At 47.3% G+C, this 26,938-nt stretch overlaps 1 protein-coding gene across 8 annotated transcripts in view; it reads right to left on the minus strand.

Moving 5' to 3' along the window:
- The window catches only part of MORC2 (MORC family CW-type zinc finger 2), a 65,967-nt gene that overhangs the window by 12,418 nt on the left and 26,611 nt on the right, over positions 1–26,938 (minus strand). For 2 of the 8 annotated variants that reach the window (XM_089894727.1, XM_022551090.3), the window contains 18 exons: positions 26,601–26,680; positions 25,906–25,988; positions 25,274–25,359; positions 23,995–24,135; positions 23,746–23,900; positions 23,524–23,652; positions 22,916–23,021; positions 22,489–22,621; positions 21,287–21,361; positions 20,821–21,201; positions 20,137–20,268; positions 19,656–19,710; positions 19,110–19,251; positions 18,780–19,007; positions 18,595–18,688; positions 15,043–15,231; positions 14,856–14,948; positions 13,481–13,761 (listed from right to left, as the gene is read on the minus strand). In XM_089894727.1, the coding sequence (XP_089750853.1) occupies positions 13,693–13,761; positions 14,856–14,948; positions 15,043–15,231; positions 18,595–18,688; positions 18,780–19,007; positions 19,110–19,251; positions 19,656–19,710; positions 20,137–20,268; positions 20,821–21,201; positions 21,287–21,361; positions 22,489–22,621; positions 22,916–23,021; positions 23,524–23,652; positions 23,746–23,900; positions 23,995–24,135; positions 25,274–25,359; positions 25,906–25,988; positions 26,601–26,680 (2,371 nt within the window). In that variant the 3' untranslated portion in view covers positions 13,481–13,692. Of the gene's footprint in view, positions 1–6,602; positions 10,477–13,480; positions 13,762–14,855; positions 14,949–15,042; positions 15,232–18,594; positions 18,689–18,779; positions 19,008–19,109; positions 19,252–19,655; positions 19,711–20,136; positions 20,269–20,820; positions 21,202–21,286; positions 21,362–22,488; positions 22,622–22,915; positions 23,022–23,523; positions 23,653–23,745; positions 23,901–23,994; positions 24,136–25,273; positions 25,360–25,905; positions 25,989–26,600; positions 26,681–26,938 lie in introns of those variants that run through there. The other 6 variants (XR_016387550.1, XM_089894730.1, XM_089894729.1 and 3 more) reach the window with 5 other exon arrangements.

The following is a 26,938-nucleotide window of genomic DNA, read 5'->3' on the forward strand; positions in this document are numbered from 1 at the left end:
GTGGATGTGGAAACCTGGGGAGATAAGAGCTCTGAAGTCTGCTTCTCACTGGCATTTACTGAGCCCACTGAGCCTAACTAAGTTTTCACTGCCTCAAATTACCTGCCTGATATAGGGCATCCAGTTTGAGATAATCTCCCTCAAGCTGGGCCCCCAAAGGGCTATACCTTCAATATACCTTCAATATAATGGTGAATCAAGAATAATACAAGGAAAATTGCTTGTCTTAAAGGTTAGTCATAAGCAGAGCAGAAAAAAAAAAAAATCCCCTAAGAATTTGTAATCAGGAGCAGACCCTCACTTGGCTTCACAGCCCAAATACATGCTATCAGGATGATCCAATAAAACCTCTAGTAGAGAATACAGCATGGTCCCAAATTGGCAATGTCCCCCGTCACATGAGAGAAACAAATCCTCTCTAGAGGTTCTCCCCTTCATTCCAGACCTTATGGAACCCCAGATGTGAAGATGAAAGGAAAACGAGCAGCTCACAGTATAACATCTCCAAACACACAAGGAAATACAACATACATTGGCATAAGCAATGGCCGACAGAAATAACAGCAGAATCAGACGTAACAGAACTACTCAATATAGTAAAATTAACAGACACATATAAAATAAGCATGTTTAATATATTTCTAGAAACAGAAAGGTGGCTTGAAAATGAGTAAAAAGCATTCAAAAATACTAAAGAACTTGCAGAAATTGAAAAAAAATCACTAAAAACAATGAATAATTTTATAGCAGATTACACATGAAGAGAGTATTGGTGACATGGAAGTGAGATCTGTGGAAATTATCCAGAAAGCAACACAGACACACAAAGAGGTGAAAAGTGTAAAAATGAAATTAAGAGACATGGAGGATAAAGTGAGAAGATCCCACATGTGTCCAATCAAAATGGAACAGAAGCAACCTTTTAAGAGTTAATGACTAAAAAATTAACTTTTGACAAGAAACACCAATATACAGAGTCAATTCCAACAAATCCTTGTCAGGGTAAATAAAAAGACATCCACAGCTAAATACAATATAGTGAAATCGCAAGACCTTTAAAACAACAAAATTTTAAAAGGAGCCAAACTTGGGTGGGGGATACCTTGAAAGAGCATTGATTAGAGAATTCACTGTCTTCTGACCACCAAAGAAAGTCAGAAGACAGTGAAGTGATATCTCCAAAGTAGAAGAGCAAATGTTAGTATTCCTAGTGAAAATATCTTTCAGGAACCAAAGGAAAATACGACATTAACAAAATGTCTTATTAAAACAATAGTGGGACTTCCCTGGTGGTCCAGTGGCTAAGACTCCATGCTCCCAATGCAGTGGGCCTGGGTTTGATCCCTGGGCAGGGAAGTAGATCCCACATGCATGCTGCAACTAAGAGTCCACAGGCTGCAACTAAGAGACCACATGCTGCAACTAAGAGGCCGCCTGCCACAACCAAAAGATCCCACATGCCGCAACGAAGATCGTGCACACAGCAACGAAGATCCCACGTGCCGCAACTAAGACCTGGCACAGCCAAACAAATAAATAAATATTTTAAAAAATTAAATGGCTTATGGAGTTAGACTTTGATAAGTATTGGACTGGTCATTCGGATTTTCCCACATCTTACTGAAAAACCCAAACGAACTTTTTGGCCAACCCAATATTATGTAAAACATATAGAGGAATAGGAATACTAAATTTCAAAAACTGAGGAAAAACACCATATGTGGGGGAGAAATTTTCAGTCAATCTAAAAGAAAGCAGGAAAGGAGAGGAAAAAGGAATGCAGATAAACTGGAATAAAAATTTAAAAATAAGATGGAAATAAGTTAACCAATATATCAATAATTACACAAAATTTAAACAAATGCTTTGGGTAAGAACAAAAAATATCAAATAAAAACAAAATCCCACTATATGCTAGTTACAAGAAAACCCCTAAAACATAAGTACACAGACAAGACAGACTTTGAGACAAAAAATATTACTAGATGTCAACTTTCAGAAAATAAAAAAAGCAATCACTTCTTGGCCTTTTGGCTATGATCAAGGGTAGAAAATTTAAAAAGCCACTTTATAATGATAAAAAGTAAAATTCATAGGTTCTAAAACTCACAGGCACCTAGTAATATCTCAAAATAAAGTAAAATGGACACAATCAGAAGGAGAAATAGATAAATCCACAATCATAATGGAAGATTTTAACATCTCTCTCCCAGTAATGAGAGCTCAGACAGACCAAAAATATCAGCAAGGGTTCAAACAACACAATTAACACCTGGTAACAGGCACATACAGGGGATTACACATAACTGCAAAATACATATTTTTGAAATGCACACAGAACATTTATGAATATTAGCCACATACTTGGGCCAGTTGTCAAGCCTCAGCAAATTTCAAAGGACTGGCATACAGACCACATTCTCAGATCACAATGAAAGTTCAAAATCAATAACGAAAAGATAATTAGAAAAAGCAACCATGTTTGAACATTAAGAAATATGCTTTTAGGGCTTCCCTGGTGGCGCAGTGGTTGAGAGTCCGCCTACCGATGCAGGGGGCGTGGGTTTGTGCCCTGGTCCGGGAGGATCCCACACGCCACGGAGCGGCTGGGCCCGTAAGCCATAGCTGCTGAGCCTGCACGTCAGGAGCCTCTGCTCTGCAGCAGGAGAGGCCACAACGGTGAGAGGCCCGCGTAACGCAAAAAAAAAAAAAAAAAATGTATGCTTTTAAAATAACTCATGGATCAAAGAAGAAATCAAAAATCAGAAAATACAATTAAAAATTAAAATATTATATACCTAAACTTATAGGACATAGATAAAGCTGTACTTAGAGGGAAATTTATAGCCTAAAAGCTCATGTTGTAAAAGAATAAAGGCTAAATAATGAGCTAAACATCCAATTTGAGTAGGAAAATGAACATTAGGATAAACCCAAAGGACACATAAGGAAATGAAGATCAGAAATTAATGAAAGAGAAAACAAACATAATAGAAAGGACCAAGAAAGCTGAGGTTGATTCTTGGAAAAACTAAAACTGACAAACTTTAATGATAAGGAAAATGGAAGGAGGAAGTGGATGAACCCAAAAAACAATATTTGGAATGAAAAGAGGACATAGAGATGCTACAGATATTTTAAGGGTATTGTGAATAACTCTGTAACAACATCTTTGAAAACTGAGATAAAATTCTAGAAAAATAAAACTTAAAACTGACTCAAAAATTAGAAAAACCTGAATAGTATTATAACCTTTTAAAAATTCAGTCAGTTAAAAAATCTCCCCACACATATACACACAAAACTCCAGACACAACTGACCAAGGACTAACCAACCTTACAGAAACTATCCCAAGAGGGATACTCCCCAACTCATTTCTTGAGGCTAGTATAACCTGGTCACCAAAACCTAACAAGGACAGTACAAGAAAGGAAAATCACAAACTAGTGTCACTCACATGCTGGTACAATTCAAAACAAAATATTAACAAATTAGCAATATAGAAAAATTATAATCACTCCAGAAGTGCAAGGTTTAGCCTATGAAAAACTAACCAATGTAATTCACCATGTTAACAAATTAAAGGAGAACACTGAATGGTCATCTCAAAGGATGCAGAAAACACTTGAGAAAAAATTCAACATGCATCAATGATATTTAAAAGGAAAAAAATGCTTAAAAATAGGAATAGAAAGAAACTTCCTTAATCTGATGAATGATATCTACCAAAGGGGAAAAAAGCTTTCTCTGTGAGATAGAGAACAAAAGATACCCATTTTTACCCTTTACATTCAACACTGTATTGGCAGTCCTAGCCAATGCAACAAGGCAAGAAAAATATATGAAGTATGAGAACTGGCAAAATTATCATTGCTCCCAGATGACGTATCATAGAAAATCCAAAAGAATCTAAAGATAAAATAGAATCATCAATATATAAAAATCAATTACATTCTTATTTACTAGCAACAAACTGTGAGGAAATAAAATTTTTAAAACTATTATTTACAGTAGCATCAAAAATCATCAGACACCTAGGATACGTAGGTACATACATAGTAACAAAGGACATAGAAGACTTCTGAAGGGAAAATCACAATACGTTCTTGAAAGACACTAAAGAAAGATCTAAATTAATGGAGAGTTATACCATCTTCATGGTTTGGAAGGCTTATAAAGATATCAATTCTTCTCAAACTGATGACATACAATCAATTCCAATGAAACCCCTATAGCTTTTCTCATGGAGCTTGATAAAATGATTCTAAAATTTATATGGAAATGCAAAGGACCAAGAATAGTCAAGACACTCTTGAAGCAGAAAAAGTGGCAAGACCAGCTCTACTAGATATCAAAACTTATTGTAAAACTATAATAAATAAGTGTGGTATTGGCATAGAGAAACAACAAATGTAACTGAATAAAAATTCAGAAACAGATTCATACATATATGAACATTCGATATACAAGAGAGGTTGCGCTGTAGATTAATGAGAAAGGTAAGACTTTTCAATAAGGGGTGTAAGGACAATCAGGAAGGAACTGGAGCTCTACCTCATACCATACACAAAAGGCAATTTCAGGTGGATTAAAGGTCTATATGTGAAAGACAAAACTATAAACACTTTAGAAGACAATACAAAACAGTATCTTCATGACCTCAGGATAGGGAAGGATTTCTTAAATAAGTTACAAAAAATGCAAACAGTAAAAGACTGATAAATTAGTCTATATTAAAATTAAGAGGGACTTCCCTGGTGGCGCAGTGGATAAGACTCCGTGCTCCAGGGGCCCATGTTCGATCCCTGCTCGGGGAACTAGATCCCACATGCATGCTGAACCTAAGAGTTTGCATGCCACAACTAAGGAGCCAGTGAGCCTCAACTAAGGAGCCCATGTGTCACAACTAAGGAGCCCACATGCTTCAGCTAAGGAGCCTACAAGCTGCAACTAATGAACCCACGTGCCACAACTAAGGAGCCCGCCTGCCACAACTAAGGAGCTCACCTGCCGCAACTAAGACCTCATTCAAGAAAATTAAAAAAAAAAAAAAGAACGTCTCATCAAAAGACTATAAAAAGAGAGTTAAAAAAAAGTATGCCAAAGAGTGGAAGATTTTTGCAACACAGATAACTTATAAGGATCTTGTATCTAGAATATACAAAAATACAAATCAATAAAAAGAAGACAAGAGAGTAGAAAAATGGGAAAAAGTATTGAACAAACACTTTATCAAAGAAGAAATTCAAACAGTCAATAGACATGAAAAGATGCTCAACCACATTAGACATCAGGTTAATGCAAATTAAACCATAATGAGATAACACTACACACCCTTCAGACTGGCAAAAAACAAATCAATATCAAGTGTAGGTGAGGAAGTAGAGGAATGAAGCACTTAGTGCCAATGGGCATGTAAATTGATACAACTGCTTCTGAAAAGAATTTGGCATTATCTAGTAAAGTTGAAATGGGCATGGCCTATGATGCAGCAAGTCTCCAAGGATTATGCATGTAACAGGAGACATAAACATGAATGTCCACAGATGTACTGTAATAGCAAAAAGCTAGAAACAACCCAAATGCCAGTCATAGAGACATGGATTTTTAAAACTGTGGTATGTTCCATTGTAGGTGTAATTTGTTTTTATTACTGTATAATATTCAGCACTATGATACACTAGTGAAGATGAATAAATTACAGCTACACTCAACAACATGAGTAAATTTCTGGAACATAATATTGAAAAGAAAACAAATTGCAGAATAGTAAATAAAATGTTATGTCCGGGACTTCCTGGTGGCAGAGTGGTAACGAATCCGCCTGCCAATGCAGGGGACACGGGTTGGAGCCCTGGTCCGGGAAGATCCCACATGCCACAGAGCAACTAAGCCCGTGCGCCACAACTTCCAAACCTGTGCTCTAGAGCTCGCAAACCACAACTACTGAGCCCCTGCGTGCCACAGCTATTGAAGCCTGCGTGCCTAGAGCCTGTGCTCCACAACAAAGACAAGCCATCGCCATGAGAAGCCCACTCACCCAACTAGAGAAAGCCCGCGTGCAACAACAAAGACGCAACGCAGCCAAAACTAAATAAATAATGTATTTTTTTAAAAAGTTATGTCCATTTAAGTTCAAAAACAGGCAAAACAGGGCTTCCCTGGTGGCGCAGTGGTTGAGAGTCCGCCTGCCGATGCAGGGGACACGGGTTCGTGCCCCAATCCGGAAAGATCCCACATGCCACAGAGCGGCTGGGCCCGTGAGCCATGGCCACTGAGCCTGCGTGTACGGAGCCTGTGCTCCGCGACAGGACAGGCCACAGCAGTGAGAGGCCCGCGTGCTGGAAAAAAAAAAAAACAAAAAAAAAAACCAGGCAAAACAAAGCAATTATTTAGAAATACAAACCAACATGGTAAAAGTATAAGAAGAGCAAAGAAAAGATAAACACAGAATTCAGGTTTGTGGTTACCGCTGAGCAAGGAAGAAAGGGGAAAGGACCCAGGAGGGGCACACAGGGATTATAAAGTCATAATAATGTGTTTTCTTAAACCAGGTGATGGATGTACACTGCATATTTTTCTTACCATATATATATATATATATATATATTTTTTTTTTTTTTTTTTTTTTTTTTTTTTTTGCGGTACGCAGGCCTCTCACTGCTGTGGCCTCTCCCGTTGCGGAGCACAGGCTCCGGACGCGCAGGCTCAGCGGCCATGGCTCACGGGCCCAGCCGCTCCAGCTCCGCGGCATGTGGGATCTTCCCGGACCGGGGCACGAACCCGTGTCCCCTGCATCGGCAGGTGGACTCTCAACCACTGCGCCACCAGGGGAGCCCCCTTATAAATATTTTATACAGTATTCTTTTGTAGCTGCTCAATGCCTAATAAGAATAATCGCTAAAACAGTAGATTAAAGGAGAAAAACCCCATATGATTTTATCAATAGATGCTGAAAAGGCATTTGACAATGGGAGATGGGGATGGGGGCCTCACAACCCACATTTCATTCTGTGTAACTGGTGCCCCCTGGTGCTCAACTCAGACAAGATTGGCAGCCACGGCTTCATCCCAGAAGCCCCAAGTTTAAAAAACAAGACAACAGCATCAACAAAAACAGAAAAAACTCTTTCCACACTTTAAAGACCAGTCACCAAAACCAACAGACAATATTCTGCTCAACCCTAACATGTGGATTTCCATCCTCATCAGAAAAAAGACCTGGATAATTAATTATTCAACACTGTTTCAGAGGTTCGGCAATTAAAACTGGCATACAGGCAAATTTGCACATTTTATCTAAAAATACAAGTTTATTTTGAAAACTACCAGAGTTTATAAGATAGAAAATAAATTATATTAAACAATTTGCTTTTCTATATATTAATAATCAGGAATAGAGATGGGGGGGGAAATTCCATTCACAATAGTGACAAATAACATAAAACAGGAATAAAATGAGAAAGTTACACAACCCATATGAAGAAATAAAATCTTATTGGAAGATCTAAAAGGAGTCAAACAAATGGAAAACCATTTCGTATCGTCTAGGGAGATTTAAAATCATAAAAATGTCAACTCTCCCATAACTTACATCTAAATTTAATGCAATTATAATTTAAATCCCAATGGAACTTGTTGTGGAGGCGGGTAGGGACGGGAGAGAATTGGATTACATGATTTTAAATTTCATGAGAGAAGAAATTCTAAGAATAGCCTGGAAAACTATTTTAATAAGAAAAACAGCGAGGGAGATTGATCCATCTAGATGCTAATGACGCCCCCAAAGCTAGTTTCAGCTAGGACCTCACCCCTCGCGTCGGAATCGCCTGTCCAGCTGGTAACAGACTGTCTCCCTTGACATATGTAAGGGTCATCTCAAGCCCAACAGGTCCAAAACCAAATAGAATGAATATAAATAATGACCTAGGTGGTTCGTTTAAGAAACGGGGGTGGCATAAGTGAATTTCCATCTGGAAAAACCAAAACCAATGTCTGACTCCTGCCTAACCGCAGATACTAAAATATTTCCCACAGGGAGTGGAGGTTGACACAAAAAACTTTAATACAGTGCAACAAAATGCAAGAGAATGTTTGCAGGTGAGTAGAGGGGGAAGGACTTTCTTAAACATGATAGGAAACCCCAAAACCTTTCAAGAAACATCATAAACCAGGCCAAGGACAGACAAACCAGCAGAAAAGCAAGTTGTGAGCCGAGGTCGTGAAACCCAAGAGGCCTCAGGTCCCGAGAATCAGCGGGCTGGACCTTAAGGGGAAATTACCTGGAAAGGGTATTTCAAAATGTAAAACATGCAGCTTCAGGCTTCCCTGGTGGCGCAGTGGTTGAGAGTCCGCCTGCCGATGCAGGGGATACGGGTTCGTGCCCCGGTCCGGGAGGATCCCACATGCCGTGGAGCGGCTGGGCCCGTGAGCCATGGCCGCTGAGCCTGCGCTTCTGGAGCCTGTGCTCCGCAACAGGAGAGGCCACAGCTGTGAGAGGCCCGCGTACCGCAAAAAAAAACAAAAAACAAAAAAAACAAGCAGCTTCCTTCCCAGGTCCTCTATCTTGCAGACGTAAAAGCACCACACCATCAAGGACATCTATACCAAAAAGTTTTCTGTAGTGACCACAAAAAGTTGGAAAACTACAGGGTAAAAGGTTTCACCTGTGCCCGGGCTTAATACGCAGACTCCAGCGGAAAAAATTCCCCACTTCTCTACTTGGGGTCTGAGCCGGACACTGGATACCCTAGGCCTTCCCTCCGCTGGCCCTAGGATGTGGGACCCTCGGGGCCTCCGTCCCCAAGCTGGGCCCCGGGCGGGCCTTGTACACCCGGGTTTGCTCACAACTCACGCCGTCTGAGGCTCGGACGCCCGCCCACCCGGGCTCGGGCACGTAGGCAGGCTCGTGACGTTCCCAGGGCGCATGCGCTGGGCGCAGAGCACGTGCCAGGCCGCTGCACCGCGCAGGCGCCATTGCGCGCCTGCCTTGAGGGTCTGGAGGAGGGTGAGAGGGGTGCTCTCCGCCTCCCGCAACCGTTGGCGACCTGGGAGAAGGCAGGCGCCCGGATGGGACTGAGCGTTGGATACCCCCAGAGCCTCCGGAGAGAGATGGCCGAGGGCCGGGTCCTGGACGTGTCGTCTGGGCCAGGTGAGAGTTTGCAGCCAGTCCCCGGGCTTGTGCTGTGTTATGGTAGCTGATGATTTAGCGTAAGGAACTCAAAACTCTTCCTTCTGACAATTAGGGGTTCTCCTCGCATCGCAGCGCCCCCAAACCCGGCTAGTGCCAGACTGGCTTAAATAGTGGGGAACTGGGTAGGGGAGTGAGAACCCAGAGCTTAAACAGAGTAAGAAGTGGGGAAGAAAGGACCGTAAATTCAAAGTTGTGGGTTAGAGCTGCCCACAGCTTCCCGAGAACTGCAGTTGCTCGGGCAGGAAGTGGCCCCAGAGAGTCCCGTGGAAGCATCTCAGCAGAGTCCAGAGGGGACAAGAAAGGAGGGATGTGTCTGTCAGACCCTTCCCCTGTCCCTGGTCCAGGTTGGCCTCAGTGGCATGGGCTCCCCTATCTCCAGGCCCTGGCTGGAAGCTGCTGAGAAAGCCCGAGCCCCAAGAAGTAGCAGGGGCAACCTGCTTTGCGGACCGAAGGCGGCTGGATGGAAGACCCGCCCTCCTCACCTCGGAGGCCAAAAGGCCATAGGGTAACACCCCACGAGGGCCAATGAGTAGGTCGTGGAAGACCTACAGGCAGCAGGCGGGGCCAGTGAATCTTGTAAGCAAAGATAAGGGGTCAGGGCAGCAAGGGCTTTGGGGCCCCATTCCAACCGTCTATATGGGCCTCTGGATAGATTTCTGGTGGAGAACTACAACTTAGTAAGCCAGAACACCTCTACCGTCATCCAACGCCTTTATTTTAGAGGAAGAAAAGGGGACCCAGGATGGGCAGTGATTTGTCTGAAGCCTTGTGAGCTGAAAAAAGGAAATTTATGCAGGATCCACCAGGGGTCCTAGTTGGGCCTGGCACATTCCAAGTTACTGCCATGAAAACTGCCAGACTGAAAAACAGGCTTGGCAACATTTGGGCTCATTCCTGAGTGGGATTGTCCCTCGCCAGGCCCTTCCTCTGTCCAGTCTGTGTCTTGCTCACTATGGAGAGGGTGCCCCCAGCAGTGCTGAGGACAGTTGGAGGCCTCAAACACGGCAGCAGAGAATGCATGTTCTTTTGTAGCTCTGCCTCCCGTGGCCAAGCTGGCTGTCCACCTTCTCAGGAACCAAGAGCAATGTGGCCATTCCAAAGGAAGCCTCAGAGGTTCCATCTCCAGCCAAGGGCAGAATCCTCCAGTGGAATTTTGAGGATGTTTCAGGCATCTAGGCAACTGCCAGCGGGTCCCTTACAGCCTGGCCCAGATGCAGGACAGCCTTACATCGGGGACGAGTAGCCAGTGGAGGCACGGCCCGCTCAGACCAAATCTTGTATTCTGTGTAAAAGGGAAAGAAGTTTGAGCTCTATCAGTCTTAACACGGATTGGTCTGTAGAGCTGTGGATGCTTGCCCAGTGCTGCTTGAACCACGGGTCTAAAAGACAGTCATGTCTTTCAAGGGGAACTAGACCCAACAAGAGGAGCCAAAAAGCAGTGCCACTCACAGGAGGAAGCAGAGAAGTTCCTCTCAGCCTATTAACCTATGCCTTCCTTTGGTAAACAATGTCAAACCCTTGTCCTGACCTAGTAATACAGTATTGATGTGGGGTTTGTAATGCTAAATCCATGGGACACTTAGGGGCTGAGGGGTGATATAAGATGAACATTTCCCTGAGGACTTGCCCCTTGTTTTTCATCTGATTTACAAAGTCCCTACCCCAAGACTCAGAACTACAGCTGTGTCCCAGAGAGAAACACAACCAGCCAACAAAGATGTTCAATCTCACGTAAATTAATTCAAACCAACTCAAAAATCCATCACTTTTCACCTGTCAGATTAGTAAACAGTTCAGATGGAAGAGACTACAAACAGGCAAGTGGGGGTGGGGGGCAAGGAATATACTGTTGGTGGGAATTGAAATTGGGAAGTCTTTTCTGGAATGTATCCTAGAATTTTTAATGCATCCACCATCTAACAGCCATTTCTCTCTTTGGATCTTAACCCTGTATAAACCCAGATCTGAGTTAACGATTAAGTACACATGTATACCCACACACACTCATCACAGCACTTTTCATAAACATTAAAAACCAAAATCTCTATAAATGGGACCACTAAATGACAGTACATCCAAGACGATGAAATGCTATGTGGTTGTTCAGAAGAATAAAGTAGATCCATGTGAGCTCTTCAGAAACAAGTCCCAAGATTTACTAAGTGAGAAACAGGCAGAAACAGAACAGTAGATGTGTAGTTGTGTGCTCAGGACGGATACTCTTTCCAGGGAAAGTGAGCATTGGGGGGTGGGGGGGGTGGGGAGGAGGGAGCCTTGCTTTTCATGGTCCAGCCTTTCGTACTGTTTGAATTTTTACCATATGCATGTGTCACTTGGAGGAAAAAAACAAAACACGAAAGTCCCCATCCCTCCCACTCCTTAAAAACAAGGGTCGCTGCACTCATTCACCTTCTTGCCGCCTTGAACTCAGGACCTTCCTGCCACAGCCCCACCAGACCATCTTCTTCTCCCAAGTTTTAGACAATTCCAAGCAGGTTAGTTATCCAGGACAAGGAAGAGGGAGGAACCCCTGCATCTTATCTTCCCACCCAGAATGGAAGGAGCTCTGCCTGGAAGCAGGCTGCATTCAGCACAGCTGTGGTTGGATTTAAACAGCAAAGTGGTGGAACGCCCAGAAGTTGAAGCTAAAATGTTTAAGAAATTCAGTATTTCAGTTTCTATGGGTGTCCAGGAGAGTGAAGACATAAGACAAGGTGGTGGAGATGAGGAAGAATCTGAAGACAGTTTAAAGCCACAGTGGTGGAAAGAATGAAGAGGAGGAAGGTGCTGGATTTTACTAAGAGAAGAAAACAGACAGTTCAGGAGTCTCACCAGTGAAAGTTTATAGTATTGCATTTCGATTACAGGTATGTAAATAAAAAACTTGAGTATTACCCTCTGGTAAAAATGCAGAACCAGCTTGCACTTAGATTAAAACAGCAGGTTTGGGGACAAAAATGGACCATATGCTGCCTGTGATGAAAAGAGCGAGCTGGACAGGAGAGGAACCACCAGCTCAAGAAGCCCTAAGACTCTTAGCGAATCTTCAGAGGAAAAGGTCAGGGCCTCTCTGAGTGGTATTTCCCCCAAAGAGCCCTTGCCCAGGGATGTGGTTTGGAGAAGTCCCAAACCCACAAGTCACAGGTGCTTCTGGGCACATGCACAAGTGGGTAAAGACCTCCGATTCCCATGGGGCCTGCCTCCCTCACCAGCACTTCCCAGGCTACTGGAGTCTTCACAGGGCAGCACGTGGCCACTGCTGACCAGAGGTGGGTAGATGCTGGAAACACACCGAGAGGTCTGAATTGCAGACCAGTGGCACAAGACCATAGTTCTTGTGCCTTCAGAAAACCCAAAGTCCCCAAATAAAGGGGGATGAAGAGAGTTGGGAGAAATCAAACCAGAATTTTTCCAATGGCCATTAAAGAGAAAATTCAGCAACTCTTGCCTTTGTCTTTGACCCTGAGAAGTTGAGGGACACAGCTGTATGAGGCTGTGACCAGGCGGGAAGGAAGACATGGTGTGCTTCCTGCAGAGCCACCTCTGGAGTCCCTGTGGCTCAGTGACCCCCTCCTCCCATCTGCCCCAAAGCAGGGACCTTGACTGGGCCTGGTGGGGCCAGACAGGGGAAACGCAGTAAGAGAAAAGGCAGCGCCAGGCTCTCCAGATGGCTGGGACCATTGAGGAAGGTGTGCTCCCTAGGACCCTGCCACACCCACAGACGAGGCCGCCACCAACCAGCACAGGGGCTCCTTCACACACATGGTCCTTTCGTAAAAGGAATCCTTTGGAATTCAAACATTCAGTGTGTTACCGAGGTCAGCAGTCTGACCAGAGTCGGATCTGTCCACTCAAGTTTTTGAGGCAGGAAACCTCACTGTCCACTGTTAGTTCTCCAGCAGGGAGAACTTAGGTGGTGAATGGGGAAGTTGAACAGGAGGATCTTTCTTCCCCAAGCTGTCTGGACGGTGCCACAGCCAAGACCGACCACTTGGGCCACCACTCACATCCCCAACCTGAAGGAGGAGCCACGAGACAGGGAGCTGCTCAGCGCTGAGCCTCCTCCTGATCGTGGCCCTGTGGGGATCCCCTGGATTGGAGATCCTGGGGGAGCACCAGCCTGGGGGGCCCTGCCCCTCCCCCAGCCTTGCCCCTGGAGCCTCCCCAACTTCCAAACAGCACTGGATTCACCACATCTTGAGGAGCCAGAAGCCAAGAGAAGCAGCTCAGACTTGGCATCCTGCTTCTGTTCTCTGCCCAAGAGTCACCAAAAAAAATGTATGGTCTCACAGCAGGCACAGCATCTTGTTTCTTTTAAAAAATAAATATTTATAAACGTAGGGAGGAAGATTCAAAGAATCAGAGTCTCTTTCCCTCCAAAAGCACAAATATCCCATGTGAGTCAAACCAAGGTAAGTCCATCAACCCATAAATGAAACTCCACCCCCAGGAGCTCTGCCTTGAGGGGCAGGGGAGCTGATCTCTGGCTCCAGGCCTCTTAGTCCCCCTTGGTGATCAGGTCCTCGATGTAGGCATCCAGCTCGTCATCTGTGTTAATGTCTATGTCCTGGAACAGAGCAGTGCACGGTCAGCCAGGGGCCACAAGGTGGTGGGGGGCCCGCCTCCCCACCCTTCTTGCAGCCCGTGCCCCTTCCTCTCGCCCCTCCACCCTGGCTGTCAGGCCTTGTCCCTTCTTGATCATCCGCCCACTCCCTCCTCTGTGCACAGATGACGCCCAGATTTCTTGCTCCTACCCTGCCTCTACCCCAAGTTCCCGGCTTGCCTTAGCCATGCTGCAGGCTTCTCAGACTCAAAACATCCAAGAGCTCAACGGCACCACCCACCCCGAGTTGCTCCATCTTGGTACAGGCCACCACCGCCTCCCCTCCACCCAGTGGCTCAGACAAACCACAGCCATCACCCTTGTTTCCTCCCCTTCCCTCAAGACGTTACAACAAATCTGCCCACTTCTCTCCCTCCTCACTGTCACCATCCAAGGTTCAGGCTGCCAGAATCTCTCACCCAGACAACTGTGGGAACCTCCTCACTGGAGTCCCGGATTCTAACCTCCGCCCCCTCCAGGCCCTCCTACAACCAACCAGAGTAAATGTCTTAGATTGCAAACGTCTTAGTGCCACACCCTCCAGAGACTTCCCACCTGGTACAGGGCCCTGCTTCTTCTATCGCCCACATCTCCCTGCCTTGGGCCTCAGGCCCTGCTCTTCCCTCTCCCCAGAGCTCTCACATCCCACTCCTGCGTGACTGGTTCTGCCCTCAGCTCAAGTACCTCCTCAGAGAGGCTTCCCCTGAACACCCTAGTAAAGCGGCATCCCTGTTTTCTGTCTCTCTCATATTTACTTCACAGCACTTCCCGCCAACAGTAGTTCTGTCTCCTCCACTTGTTGGGCTATGAGAGCAGGACCCCTATCTTGCCTGTCTGCTTCACCAAGGGTCCCCAGGACAGGCACAGAGCAGTTGTCCTCAATGTTTACTGCCTGGATAAAGGGCTGAGACCCTACAGGGCGCTCCCTGCTTCTGGGCTACCTAATCCCATCTGGGCATCATCTGGAAAATTGAGAATGTTTTTCTGTTTTATGACTTGGAGGGTTCTCAAACCAGGTTGTATATCAGAATGTCTAAACAAGGGCAAAAGTCTGATACCATGGGTCTGGCTGGGATGAGGCCCAGGCAGCCGCACCACCTCCAGCCCTCCTGGTCAGGATGCTGTGCAGCCAGGGTTGGAACCACAGATTCCTGTGAGTGGGGAGAAGGGAGCAGGAGGTGCCCAAGCCCCCCCCTCCCTGAGACACCAGGTGGTCCGCTACAATGAGAGGGCTGCCTGGCTCACCTCCTGCACCTTTTGCAGGAGTGCCACGATGTTGGTCCTCAGCTTCTGCAGCTTCTCCTCTGTCTCGCGGAGCTTTCTCTCGGAGGTACGCAGGCTCTCCTCGGAGGCCTTGGCCCGCGAGTCGGCGCGGCTCTGGTAGGAATGGCACAAGTTCTGGAGCCCCACTTCATACTGCTTGAAGTACTCTTTCTGTTGGGAGAGGAGCTGGTGGGTGAGTGCATGAGCTCACAAGGGTCCCCAGTGCCCTTTTAGATGGGCACTGGTGTCCCCAACTGGCTCAGCACAAGGAAGCTCAGTCTGAAGGGATGCCGGACCCAGAAGCAAGTGATCTCTCTAGCTCCAGAGAAAAAAGACCTCGACGTCCACCTCACAGGGCTGCCACGAGGACGAAGACAGGATCACACATGAAGCACGTACCAAAGTGCTCTGGCAGACTGCCAGCCGTGAGTAAATGTGAGGGATGATTCTCACCATTCACCTTTCTAAGTGCACAACAGCACTTTGAGCAAACCACTTCCAAGTCACAACCAACAATGTCAAGATCAAAAGTTCTCTTCCACAAGTATTTTATCAAGCACCTATCAACAACAGATTCCTCCAGGTTTGTGTAGTATGTTTATACAGCATCAGAGCTTTTCACCATCTTCCCTGAGTACCTGAAACTTCCCGGGGGTGGGGCAGTAATGTTAACTAGCACTTTCTCTAGACATGGGGCTTTATCAAACTTTTAGAAAGTAGCAGAACACTTGTTTCAAATGAAAGTTACATGGAATCTCAGTATAAAAAACAATTTGGGTAATAACTCTTTATGTTTAATTTCAAAGTTATAACATTATGATTTACTCATAAATCACCAATGTGAATGATGAGGCCATTATGATGAACACAAACCCATGACCAGCAGGTCCTGGCTAACAACTACAGTCTCGCCAACTCTAGCATTTATTTACTTCTGTGAAGATGTATGAACTACCTAGCACTGAACGGCTATAAACTGCTGTTTTTAAAACGTGTTAGAACTATTTAATTGTTTACAATCTAGAATACTATCCCAGTAAATCAAGATGGCAACAGAAACTTCAAATTCTGCACAAAAAATAATTATCACTTGGCAGCGCAAAAATAAATGTTCAAGCAGTGCCAAAAGTATTAAAATGTAATACACAATGTCTTAAGCCTAACTATGATTTGTATTCATTTTAATTTTTTTTCCACTTTTAGGCCATTATAGATTCACAGGCAGTTACGTTACTTTTAAAGTATATATATATATTTTTTAATCTAGTATTTGCAGGACCCCTGACGGTCTGGAACTCCTAGTCCAGCATGATGAGCAAAAGGACGGTCATTTACAAACTGACAAGGATACAATGAACATTAGACTCCTGTTGTGTCCCGAACGTTAAAAAAATTAAAGTTTGAGTTATTTTAGGCATTTCACTTAGGTGGCTATTAAACTGATGCATTAGTGGTACACCTCCCTTTACAAGCATAAGCCAACAAACTATTTTAGGCTCAGATGCTCCTACTGACTGTGCTTTGGTCTGAGCGGTCAGGGCCACTGCAAAGATCCCACTGCACCCAGGCTTTACTCTGAATTTGGCAACAACTTTAAGCCAAAAGCAACAAACATGCCAGGCCGACCTAGCTGGCCTATCAGCTGTTTGTTCCTGGGATCTGTAGAGGATGCCTGCAGCCTGAACAAGGGTAAGCGTTGAGGTGTAGCAGCTTTCTGTGAAGCCACCATGAGTTCTGCACCTTCTAGCTTCCCCAGGGTGCAGTGCCCCCTCATCTTGCAGGGGAGCAAGACCCTTGTCCTAACAAGTTCTGGGTTCAAATCTGGACTCTATTAAGACAGACTGTTCACCTCTCTGCCCCTGGGTTTCTTCAGCTCCTAGCCTCATTTCCCTTTTTTAAAGTAGAATGGAGACAAAACTCCATGTTTTCCTCTCTGGCAAACTTTATCAAGCATACAGCTGCCCACGAGGGCCTGCCATCTTAAACATATTAACCCTGCAGTTTCAATTCCAGTTGTCCTCTCCAGAAACTCCTCCCTAGAAAACTTAAGCTATTCCTACAGCAGAAACATCCTCTTGATGTGGATGACTCCCAATCCCCATCTCCAGCCCTGCCCTTCCCACCCCTCCCAAGTGCCAGCCCCAATCTCCAGTGTCCTGTCCACTGGACGTCACCAGAAATGAAGTGCTGGTACTTCCAGCCCAAGTCAAATCACAACTCATCTTCCTCACCCTCACCCTGTTTCTCTCCCGGTTAACAGCTTTGTCATCAACCTCCAATTCCCACAGACCTGAGAGACAGGGAAGCACGTGACCTCTGCCTCCTCACCATCACCTGCCTTCAGTCAAAGAAGGACCCCTGACACGGCCCCTTCACCTGTCAGAGCTCCCATCCCCCCTCCCTGGCCTATTACCATTAGACCAGCTTCCCTGTCCCTGTGTCTCCCATCCACCCTCCTTCCCAGAACCAGAGTTACCCTCTTAGGGGCAGGGTCAACAGACTACTCGCTGCCTGTGACCAAATCAGCCTGCCACCTGTTTTTGTAAACAAAGCATTACTAGACCTCAGCCACATCCATTCCTTTGCATATGGTCTTATGGCAGCTTCCACACTGTAACGGCAGAGCTGAAGAGTTGCCACAGAGACCTTACAAGCCCATAAAGCTGAAAATATTTGCTAACTGGCCTCTACAGAATAAGCCTCTTGACCCCTGCCCCAGACATGGTTCAAGTCGACAATTCCATCCGCTCAAACCTTTAGCTGGGCCTCCATTTCATACAAAGTTTAAGCCACTGCACCTCAGGGGGGTGCCCCCGATGCCTCCTATCCTGGCTCTGAGGGCCCTTCTCCCTGAGTGCTCACCACAGAGACCACTGCCCTGGCCCCCACCTGCCCTTGCATCCCTGAGCCTTTGTTCACAACAGTCCCTCTGCCTCAAACACTTCCCGTCACTTCTACAAACACTCGCCCAAACCCACATTTTCTTTAGCCCTGGTCACTCTCTCCCCCTCCCAGAGGCTGCCCCAGCCCTCCCACCCACCTTGCAGAGCACTTACTGCTCTCAGCCTCATGTCTAGGTACCTGCTAAAAATTCAGTCTCTACTGAGTCTTAAGCCACTTGGAGGCTCCAGCACTGAGGCACTGCATCTGCATTTGCTAAATAAGATCCCACGCTTATCTCCACACACCACGAGCTTCCCTATACCTCCGAGAGTCACGTTTCCGGCACTTTGAACCTAAGCTCTTTACTGTTTCCTGCCTTGACAGAGGAAAAGGGACATACTGCACACAAGTCACACCGGGCCTGTCCCTAAGCGAGGATTCCACTCCACCCCAGCATCTCACCAGCTGCACACCAGTCATCCGGCTGAGCAGCTTCTTTTTCCACAATGTAAAGTCCCCTCTTCCCTTCCCTCAGCAGATGAAAGGGAAGCTGGCCAAGCGGGGAAGGGCGCACACAGCTGAGAGCTGACAATCACAACAAGCACCAAGGGGGGCGTGCAGAGTCAAAAACCAAAGGCTGGGCAGACTCACCAGAGGAAACGATATTAGCTCATCTGAATTCATAGCACTCAGCTCCTTCTTAGAGATGGGGAAACTCGGAGGCAGGAAGTACCGTAAACAATTCCTAAAAAAGAAAGAAGGTGGAGACTGGAAATCAGAATGGCACAGAGCTAGTGGAGAACCAGCACTGACCCCGGAGTAGGACGACAACGCACCGAAGGATCTGGACGAGGAGGTCAATGGTCTCGTGGTTGGTGCTCGGGGCGGTGGTGTCGGGCTCAATGCGAATGCAGTCTGAGGTGGAGGGTTCCGCCATGGCTACAGCCTGCTGAGCCACTGCTGCCTCCTCCTCCTCCTCCCCGCCCTCCTGCTGCGTGTCCGGGCTCTGATACTCCGGGGAAGGGGGCTTCATCAACCGCACATCCTCACTGCCTTTCTCCACCCTAGGGAGGACCCAGTGTTTGTGTCACGTGTCCCAGGCTCCCAGGATGGGCTGCCTGCCCCTGCCCAACTCTGTCAACCCAGCCTCCTAGAAGGGGCATTACCAGCGGTCTCTTGGTGTCGTGTCCGTGGGCACATAGTCAAACTTCACCTTCCACCGCACCACGTTCTTGCCCAACTCCACGGCTGTGACACGGCCTGTGTACCACTCCCTGTTCACACGCACCTCCACGTGCAGCCCTTTATCTGAGAGTGCAGATGGAGTTAGAAAACTAGACTAGAGCCCCCGACCCAGCCAGGGCCACCTTGAGAAAGGTCATCCCAGGTTCACAGGGACAAGAACCCCTAGGAGCTTGATGCCACTATGCCAGGGACACGGAGCCCAGCCACTCTGGTCTCCCTCCCCAACTGTCATGAGAGTGCCGCAGAGCAGCATGGTAACTGCCAGCGGTGAACACCAAGGAACTGATGCTAAAAATAAACACGAGGGCGTGCTAGCCTCAGCATTATTCTCAGAATTAGACTTGAAACCATTGTTGCTTGAGAGCCTGGAGCCAGGAAAGCCTCCATAAGCCTTCGGAATACGGTGCTGCTGGCAAGGGGCGCCCTTCCCACTTCCCCACAGGCTCTGGGCACCTCCCTAAACTCACCTTTCTGAGCGCTCTTGAGGTCAGCTGGGTCCTCTTCCCCAGCACTGTCTGAGAGCTGCAAGAACAGAGCCTGTGAGAGGTACCGCCAGTGCCCCTAAAGAACAGACTGTCCACCCAGGGTCATAAGCCATCACCTCATGTCGTCTTGTGCGGCTGTTTAAATCCCCAGGCCTCACTGAGAGCCACTCTCTCAACCATTATCTCAGTATGTACACACCTGCCTCCAAAAACGTCAGTAAACAAGAGAGCAGGCATAGGGGCAGAATGTCACAGACACGGAAGTACATCTGCGTCAGTGTCACCTCAAGCCTGTGAGTAGAGCCACAAGCCAGTCTCACTCAAGATCCTACCAGGTACCGTGTTTCTAGTCGTCTGTGTGACTAAGTGTCCTTCAGAGATGGACTAGGCTTCTGAAAGGCTCGTGTCACAGACTGCAGGTGGCGGGTGGAGACCCTGGGGAGTGAGAATGCTGAGAACCTACCTCATTCAAGTCCTTTTTTTCCTCCTTCACGGCAAACTTGCCCCGCTTGGACCTCTCTTTCCTCCTCTCAGCCTCTTCCTCGGCTTCTTCCTCATCAGAGACCCCAAGACTCCGCTTCCGACCAGGAGTGGCCTACAGCAAGAGGAGCGGTAACATGAGGGACCCTGGCAGACCCTCAGGTGCTGGAAGATCCCATCTGGTCTAAAGGAGCCATTCAGAAAGGGGCCTGTGGGTCTCAGTCCCCGCCAGGGCTGGGCTCCCAACAGTACTAGGGACACAGCAATCCCCGGCCTCTACGCCCACGAGGACCTTTGCTCAAAGCTGTCACAGGGGAGCCTCTCAGTTCACTCCCCACTGAACCACACCAACCACTGCTGCAGCCCACCAAGGCTGTCACCAGATTGCAACCTCTGCCCACTGCGTGAGAAGCCAATGAAGGCGACTCAAGTCTGTGGAGGACCAAACCTTGGAGGGGGCACCAAAGAGCTCCCTGGACAGGGAACCAGCAAGCTCTGTGCCCCCCATGAGTGCCTTCAGCTATCAGACTCCTCCTCTGCAGGGGCAGCACGGAAGGCTGATCTCCACTGAGGCTTCTCCACCCCCCACCGCCCCCCATGCAGTCAGCGCTGCCCCCTCCATTCCTATACCACTGTGGGCAGGGCTGGAGAAGGAGGAGCATCTCACCAGGGAGAGTTTACTGGGCGGCTCCGGCTTCTTGACCACTGGAGTCTTGATGGCTCGGGGGGCGGGGAGCTCCCGAGGGCTCTTGGAGTTGGGCAGCAGAGATGGTGATGGTGGCTGCACGGGAGGGGCGGGCCGGGATGCAGTCTTGACTGGAGTGTTGGCAGGCTTTCGGGGCACCTCAGGAGGCTGGAGCAGCCTGGAAGTACTGGCCTCCTCCCGTGCTGTCGAGGCAGGAGGCTTTGGGACGCTGCCGATAACAGGAGCCTTTCGGGGCTGGCTGGCTGGTCTGGGAGCCTGCAGGGAAGGGGGTCTGCTCGGGGCATTCCTGATCACAGCAGGTAAAGGAGGTGACCGAGGACGCTGAGGTCTACGTGCAGGTTCCTGAAAGAGGCCCAGAGAGAGTGACAACATGGATCCCAGCATGAGACACCTGAGGAAAAGCCATGCCCCTATCCCTGGGCTTTACCTCAGTGGAAGGTCTGGTGGTCACTTCCAAGGGCAATTTCTTCAGGTCAGCTTGGGAGCGGATGGGTGTGGTTTTCTGCAGGGTAAACATGATGAGGAGGTCGTTTGCGTATCTGGTACATTCAAGCAAACTCTTTTTGGAGCCCCACAGTCTGGGACAGTGGGCAAATAAAAAAGAACACCTGGGCCACAGTCCTACTATTACAAGCCTCCCATTCTCACTGAGAAGACAAAAATTCACAAACACTAAACTACCAGCAAATTACAGGATTCTATATGATTAATCCAGCACCTGAGAGACTGGGGAAAAGTGTCAGTAGACTAAATTCCTATAAAACAAGCCAAAAAGGTTGGAGATCCCGAAAGGCCAAAGCCAGAAAGGACAGGTGGGAATTGGCAGACAGGGAGGCATGCATACAATGAGAGCATCTGCCTGTGCAGAAGTCAGAAAGGGAAAGGCTTTTGTAATAAATACGATAAACGGTTGATACCACACATATATCTAAAAAACCTGACTAGTCAATTAAGGAAAAAATTTAAAACAACAGTAATGTAAGAGAACAATAAGCAGTTCTAAAAGAAACACACGAAAAAGTTGTTCAATTTTAGAAATATGAAATTCAAATTTAAAATGTGTATCTTTGCTTATCAAATTTGCAAAAACATTTAAAAATAAATGTACTGCTGGTAAAAAACAAAACATAATACATCTTCTGGAGAATAATTTGGAAATAGTTATTTAAAGAAAACATAGAATTTAAAAAATCCTTTTACTCTTTCAAATTCACTTCTGGAAAACTATCCCAAGAAAATAATTATGCACTAATAAAAAAAGTATGTGTGTGTGATATGACACAAGTCGTGATCTCTATTTCTAATAAAAAATATATGTATTTATGTGTATGTAGAGGTCATAAAAAGTTGGAAGGATGTGCAGTTAATGGTGGTTACCTCTAAGACAGGATATGTACTTTCTGGAGTTTCAAAACATTCTAAATGAATCGGACCTCTTTGTAATATATAAACAAAATTTTTTTTTTTAAAGAATGATCAAGGCATACTGGAGAACCAGTGTGCCTGGAGGTTGGGGTTGGGAAGCTTGGGCAGCACTCATGGGTGACAGAAAGGTGAAACTGAGCCTGAGGGAACAGAGGAGACACTGAGGAGTCCTGCCCATGTGCCCACTGCCCATGACCCACACACCTGCAGGGCCTCCAGCTTCTCTTGCTGCTGGCGAATTTTCTCTGTCAGTTGCTTCTGCTTCTCTTCCTGTGTCTTCAGATCCTTTCTGAACGTCCCCAGGGGAACCTTCTGCTTCTGTTCAGAAGCCTCACACCTGTAAAGAGAAAGTGCTAGGAAGGGTGTGGCAAGATAGCTCCAGGTACGGCAGGGTCCTTCCTCCTCAGCCAACCCATGCTCTCTCTCACCAGAGCAACCTCAGACTTCCCAAATGCACAGAATTAATACTCATTGCAGGATACACTTCTATTATTTCCAGGCACTTATTATACACAGCAAGACAGAGATGTAAGGATATGAGCACTGACCACAAGAAGCATAGTGGAAGAGTGGAAAAAGCACGGGAGGAGGTGGGGACGCCCACAAACTCCTTGTTAGAAAAAGTGCTCACCGGTCCTGCTCAGGATCAGGGTTCATGGAGCAAACCCAAGTGTCAGGGTAATCTTTTTCCACAGAACTCAGCTGGAAGGGGAGGGTCCGCCACTTCAGACACAAATCTGTGACACAGAACATACCCCCAACAAAACATCAGCCATGCCCAGCAACAATAACCAGGCTCCTCCCAGCCAGGCCCAAGGCAGAGATGCCCCCGACTTTCTATGCAAAGATCCTCAGTCTGGCTCCAACTCTGCCTTCCTTACAGAACAGTCACTCTTCTCAGGGACAGTGATTCCAGCAAGGATGGAAACTTTATACCACGGACCCTCAGCGGCCCCAACCCCTCTCCTTCCTCCAGCAAAATCCTGACTCAGTCATCACTCACACTTCTACCGATGTGGTACCAAACCTTGTGAGACCCGGCAGGGTAGATGACCTCCTGCCTCATTTAGAAGGAACAGGTGGGCACAGCACAGCCCCAAGACTGAGCTCCCAGGGCCATCACCAAACAGACTCATATCCCTAGTGGGACATACGTCCCTGAATGTCACTGCATTCAGGAGGCCAGCACGGTGACTATGATGGAAAGGAATCAGGAGGAGGTGCCGACCCCCAACTCACCACACTGGATGGTGGTTGGGATTTCCATAGCTCTCCGCCGTTTGTAACGCAGCTCACTGGATGGAGGCTGGTTCCAGTTGGCAGAGAGGTAGCCGAACTCATCCCAGAACTTGATGATTCCCCGCTGGGCTGGAAGACAAGCACCCACACATCGCGTGGGGAGTCAGCCCCCTGAGGCAGCGAGAGGATCTCAAGGCTGGAGGTGAAGCGAAAGGGCATTACCAATGGCGATGTCCTTCCAGTACTGCGCCAGGTGCTCCCCCATCGCCCGCAGCAGGTGCCGGTACTCCTTGGCATCAGCAAAGTCCTGCTTGTTGTGTGTAGGCTCCAGGACCAGGTAGGGCACATCTACAACCCCAACGACCCCGCCACATGCCCTGCAGGAGGAGGTAGACACGGCTCTGTCACCCCACTGACCAAACCTCTCCCGCCAACCATCCTGGGCTGAAGCTCTCCTCAGGCAGCACTCACATGCCCCCTTCCAGCTGTGGGCCCACTTTCTCATACATCTTGATCAGGCGGCTACAGTTGTAGATGAACATGCCGTCCAGGTCCCGGTGTTCAATGTTGACCCCAAAAACAAAGTTCAGTTCCTTGGGTTCTTTAAGCGCTCTGAGAAGACAAAAGATAAATTCAAACAGATCAACCCATTAACACACAAATACCATGGTGTTTAAGATGTATTAAGCTTAAGCTGAAACTTGAGACACTTAAGTTTTGCCTTTGCATTCAATATGCAACCTGTAGACTTGACAAGGATACTCACTGTGCAGTCACTCTAAGCTCCCCAATTAAAAGCATATGACTTTAGCTTTTGGTATCAAACAGGGATGTATTTAGTATGAATGGGATTCTGTGAAGCTGTTGCAAATCTCTGCAAAGATGCTTATTTAGTGGAATAAACACAAGGTCATCTGCATAACCATTCCACTAATGTGACAGTAATTAATTTTAAAAAGACAAAAATTCACAAGAACAATAAACATGTGAGAGAAGAAATGATCATGGGATAAACGTCAACAAAATCATGGAAACTGAAAAGCAGATAGATGATCAGTGGACAGACTCACGGGGCAGATACCCGAAACCTAGGCCTGTGGTGAGGAGGCCAAGAAGTAAGCAGGGTCTCAGGCCCAGAGCCTGCAGAGGCTCCAGACGTGGTGGGGGACACGGAGATCATGTAATGAGCCAGGACAAATGCCCAGTCTAGATAAAAAGGAACAAACTCAATCTGTAGCATTATTAAGAGTACATATCACCAGGTGGGAGAAGTATAAGGGAGTTTACAGCTGTATTTCTTAAATAGTCTGTATTTTACAAGTTGTATACTACAAGCATTTTATACATCCTTTAAATGAAAAGAAAAAAAAGGAAAAAGGAAAGGAAGAGGGAAAGGATGGGCAAGGTGGGGAGAGAATGGAGGAGAGAGAAAAGGGGAGAAAGGAAGGGAGGGAGGGGGGAGGGAAGGTGAGAGCGCTGCCAGTGAGGACAGGTTGGTGTTCAACTCAAGGTGCTGGCTCTGCCCACCTTGTCCTGGCTCAGGGGAGAACTGAGCTGGGTAACCTCTCCTGTGGTGGGCATGTGACAAACGTCTGGGAATCACAACATTAATGGCTTTCTCAAAGCAATCTGCATGTGACAGAATAGCAACCTTGTGGGGTGGAGAGGGATTCCTCAAGCTCTTTCTTTGTCAATAATCCATACAAAAGCTACATAATTTTAAAAGACCCAAGGCCAGCCGGGCACTCACCGCTGCTTGGCCTCCTTGATCCGCTTCTTGACATCAGCTTCTCTGCGAAGGGTAATGGCCGTGTTCTGGACCTGTCGCAACATCACCTGGAAACACACGCCAGCACCAAGTAAGGAGAGGAAGTGCTATGGGCCACAGCTGGTAATATCATTAACAACACATCTGAAACTTCTCACTTTAAATCACATGGACGCAAAAACAGACCTGGAAATTTACTTCCTTTCCACAGAAAAGGGCCCTCGCTAGGGACAAACACAAAAGCTGTGCTTCACCTGACCAGACTTGCTGACACGGAGGAGGAAACACCCCCAACTGAAACAACAGTCTGCAGAGGTGTGTGTGTCGCAGGGGAGGAGTGGAGAACTGCTGACCCTTACTGCTGTGTGTGACCTGAGGCAAGTGACCCTCTTCCGTTTCTTTCTATAAACTGAGGATACTAACAGTGTCCACCTCACATGGTTGCCAAGATCCTGCCATACAGTGTGTTCAATAGTGACTATGGAAACATCATCACATCCCATTTTGCAGCTCTAGGGCAAGGGGTTCATGACTGGCGGGAGACAGAGCCAGGCGAGCTCTGGGATCCTAAGGGCAGCAACGCTGGAGAAGAGCTGCTGGGTCTGGGGCCTCACCCTGGAGTCCCGTGTGAGGTCTCCGCCCAGGCGCACTTCTAATGTCCGAGCTTTGCTCTCCGCCTCCCTTGCCTTCTCTTCAGCTGAAACCCAGAAGAAACCATGGTAAGAATTCAAAAGGTCAAAACTCTTAGCTATCCCTCCTGGACCCCATAGTGCAGTCCCTGCCGTATGAGACGTTCGTACACTGTCAGGGAACAGGTGAGCTGGGAGAGCAGCCTCCTTGCTTGGAAAGTCAAGGAGGCCCCAAGGAAAACAGACACCTTTTCCAACTTTACAAATGAATCAGAACAGGTCAAGCACTGCCCAAGGCAACCAGAGTTAAACCCTCAGCAGGAGCTGGAAGTTACCAACAGTCCTCAGCCAACCACTCTCCTTGAGCAGCCAAGAAGCTTTGTCAGCAAGAGAGACCTTGAGATTTTTGCCCTGGAGTCAAGAAAACCAATTTCACAAGTATTTGTGCCAGAGGATAGTGTGGGACTCTTCACTCTGGGCAGGCAAGCTTTAGATAACAGCCTGTAAATGGCTGAAGGAGTAGCCTGGAAAGAAAAACTGCTGAGGGAGAGGTGGGAGAGAAACTGGACCAGTGGTTCAGGAAAGCCCACCCCTGGGTGTTGCATGGAGCTTTTGCCTGGATCCTGCTTTTGCCACAAGCAACGTCCCCCAGACGACCCTCCTGCCCAGGGGGTCATTACCAATCCGTGCCACGTGCTCAGCTTTCTTCACCTCCTGCTCCGCGCGGGTCTTGAACCGGCTTGATGTGTACTTGTACATCCTGGGGGGGCGGGGGGCGAGTAACCAGAGGGCCTGAGCACCAGAGGTGCAGGGCAGCAACTATCTTGGCCCTCCGATGAGTCAAAGCCAAGCTTATTTTAGCAAAAAGACTCAATTCCCTACTCCACTTGCCCCCTGCCATCCTGCTCCATCTTTGAAAAGCAACCTCACTACTCTCTGAGTGTGTCATTAATCCCACAGTAGAAACCAACCTCAGCAACGAGCAGGGCCTCTGCTTCCCTGTGTACTGTCTAAAGGG

The sequence above is a fragment of the Delphinapterus leucas genome, chromosome 14 (assembly GCF_059928025.1).
Source record: "Delphinapterus leucas isolate spDelLeu-1000000601 "Yukka" chromosome 14, BTC_Dleu_Yukka2, whole genome shotgun sequence".
Classification (NCBI taxonomy): Eukaryota; Metazoa; Chordata; class Mammalia; order Artiodactyla; family Monodontidae; genus Delphinapterus; species Delphinapterus leucas.